Source organism: Salmo salar, chromosome ssa03 (genome assembly GCF_905237065.1).
Source record: "Salmo salar chromosome ssa03, Ssal_v3.1, whole genome shotgun sequence".
Classification (NCBI taxonomy): Eukaryota; Metazoa; Chordata; class Actinopteri; order Salmoniformes; family Salmonidae; genus Salmo; species Salmo salar.
Genome location: NC_059444.1, coordinates 2212215 through 2214714, shown reverse-complemented (window position 1 = coordinate 2214714; position 2500 = coordinate 2212215). Strand labels below are relative to the sequence as shown.

Here is a 2500-nt window from a genome sequence, read left to right as displayed (position 1 = left end):
AATCTCTACAGATTTTCCCAACCAGTCCTGAGATTCGAACCGGCAACCCAGCTCTCTAACCTTGAGACTACCACCATTGAGTAACAAATGTTATTGTGTGATTGTGTGTATATGAACAATTTAATTCCAAAACACTATATAAGCATTTTCAGAAATGTTGGTAAATGAGCTTTTACTGATTATAGAAATTCTGAACGAGATTGGTGAGTTTTTATCGTTTTTAATAGTATATCTAATCATGGACAAATAATCATGTTTTATTTTTAAATGATATATATCTGCCTCACCCACATAAAAATACTATAGCTTACTGTAATATAAATACTTTACTATTACAATAGTTCAAAAAATGTTGTGTTTTTTAGGACTGTAGTGTTTCTACTGACTGTAGTATCTTTGAGAACTGTATTGTAGAATTGACTATAGTGTTTTTCCATATATTACTGTAGTACACTATAGTATTTCCAGTTTACTATACTATAACTACTGTAGTATTACTATACTTAAACGAAAGTATATATTATAGTATTTACTGTAGTGTTTTTGCGGACTGCAGTATATTACAGTATTTGCTGTAGTGTTTTTGCCGACTGCAGTATACTCTAGTATTTACTGTAGTGTTTTTGCAGACTGCAGTATATTATAGTATTTGCTGTAGTGTTTTTGCCGTCTGCAGTATACCCTAGTATTTACTGTAGTGTTTACTGCTCTTTTCTATATCCTGTAAGGAAAACATTTATGGTCTACACTTTTAAAAAAGGTACTCTCTAGAACCTAAAAGGGTTCTTCAGCTGTCCTCATAGGAGAACGCTTTGAAGAACCCCTTTTGGTTCCAGGTAGATCCCATTTGAGTTCTATGTAGAACTCTTTACACAGAGGGTTCTACATGGAGTCCAAACTGGTTCTACCTGGGAAGAAAAGGTTATCCTATGAGGACAGCTGAAGAACCCTTTTTTCAAAGAGTGTATACTTGGCATGTAGGTTTATCACTTATGGAACATATTGGGATGAGGGGGAGGGGAATGGGCAGGGTATATGCAAATTAAATAATGTAGTATTACTCTACTTAAAAAAACTATTGTATTTGCGGTCTGTAGTGTTTCTGTGGACATTACTGTATTTACTACAGTATTTTTTTGTGGATAATACTGTACTATACTGTATGTAGTATTAACTATAGTGTTCTACAGTATACAGCAAAATGATACAGTAAGTACTACACATGATACAGTAAGTACTACACATGATACAGTAAGTACTACACATGATTGAGGGATACTACAGTGTGTAGTATAGTATTCTACACTTTTCTACAGTTTACTACATAATTCTATAGTAAGTACTGAAGTATTCTATAGCAAACATTTTTTTTCTTTTACGTTTACACAGTCCAATGTAACAAATAACTACATTCTTAATAAAGAACTGTACAAATGATACGTGTGACATCAATATTAAAAATAAAAAAATATTTCAATACAGTAATATGAGATTTGTATGTAAAACACTTGACATTTTAGTCATTTCGCAGATGTTGTCATCCAGAACGATTTCCAGGAAGTGAATTAATCTTCTAAGTGAGAAAATCACAGTCAAATATACAGAAAGCAAAACATTCCATTGCAGCTAAACGATGGATATATAGCGTTTTGCCCACAAAAAATTAACATTTTCATACATCATCTAAAATCTATTAAGAAAAAAAAATCTAAAAACAGTAATATTTTATTATTTTATTTACACACATGGTGTGTGAAATAATAAATAATCATTTCTGATGATAAATCACAAAAGTGAAAAATTGGTGGGTAATAACCTCTGCATATACAGGTGCCAGGTGTTTGTTTCCATGTAGATATTTCCCATGTTTATGTTTACATCGGTGTGTGTTTAGAGTGTCCGGTGGACCTGTTCTTTGTGCTGGACACGTCTGAGAGTGTTGCTCTGAGGGCCAAACCTCCCAACTTCTACATCGACCAGATCAAGAGCTTTACTGAACGCTTCATCATGGAACTCAAAGAGATGTAAGATACACACACACACACACACACACACACGCGCACACACGCACACACACACACACACACACACGCACACACGCACACACACACACGCACACACGCACACACACACACACACACACACTAACACACGCACACACACACACACGCACACAGACACACTCCTGTGAGAGTAAATGTTAATTTTGTTTATTCCTGTTGTATTGTTAAGGTTCAACACTGACACTTTTGTAGCTTTAATTAAGCTTAAACAAATGTATGAGTTCCTCAAAAGCTTACGACTACACCAATGTTTACATTTACATTTAAGTCATTTAGCAGACGCTCTTATCCAGAGCGACTTACAAATTGGTGCATTCACCTTATGATATAGATAGTTACGACTTCGTTACAAAATGTAAAAATGAAAAATTATTCATATTGTATTAGAATATGTAATATGCGACAAATATTCAGGTGTTTTTAAATTTACAATGTTA

At 33.8% G+C, this 2500-nt stretch overlaps 1 protein-coding gene across 1 annotated transcript in view; it reads left to right on the top strand.

The window, feature by feature from the left end:
• The window catches only part of col6a1 (collagen, type VI, alpha 1), a 55905-nt gene that overhangs the window by 1082 nt on the left and 52323 nt on the right, over positions 1-2500 (top strand). Inside the window, exon 2 of the mRNA XM_045714384.1 lies at positions 1895-2024. Within this exon, the coding sequence (XP_045570340.1) occupies positions 1895-2024 (130 nt within the window). The remainder of the gene's footprint in view (positions 1-1894; positions 2025-2500) is intronic.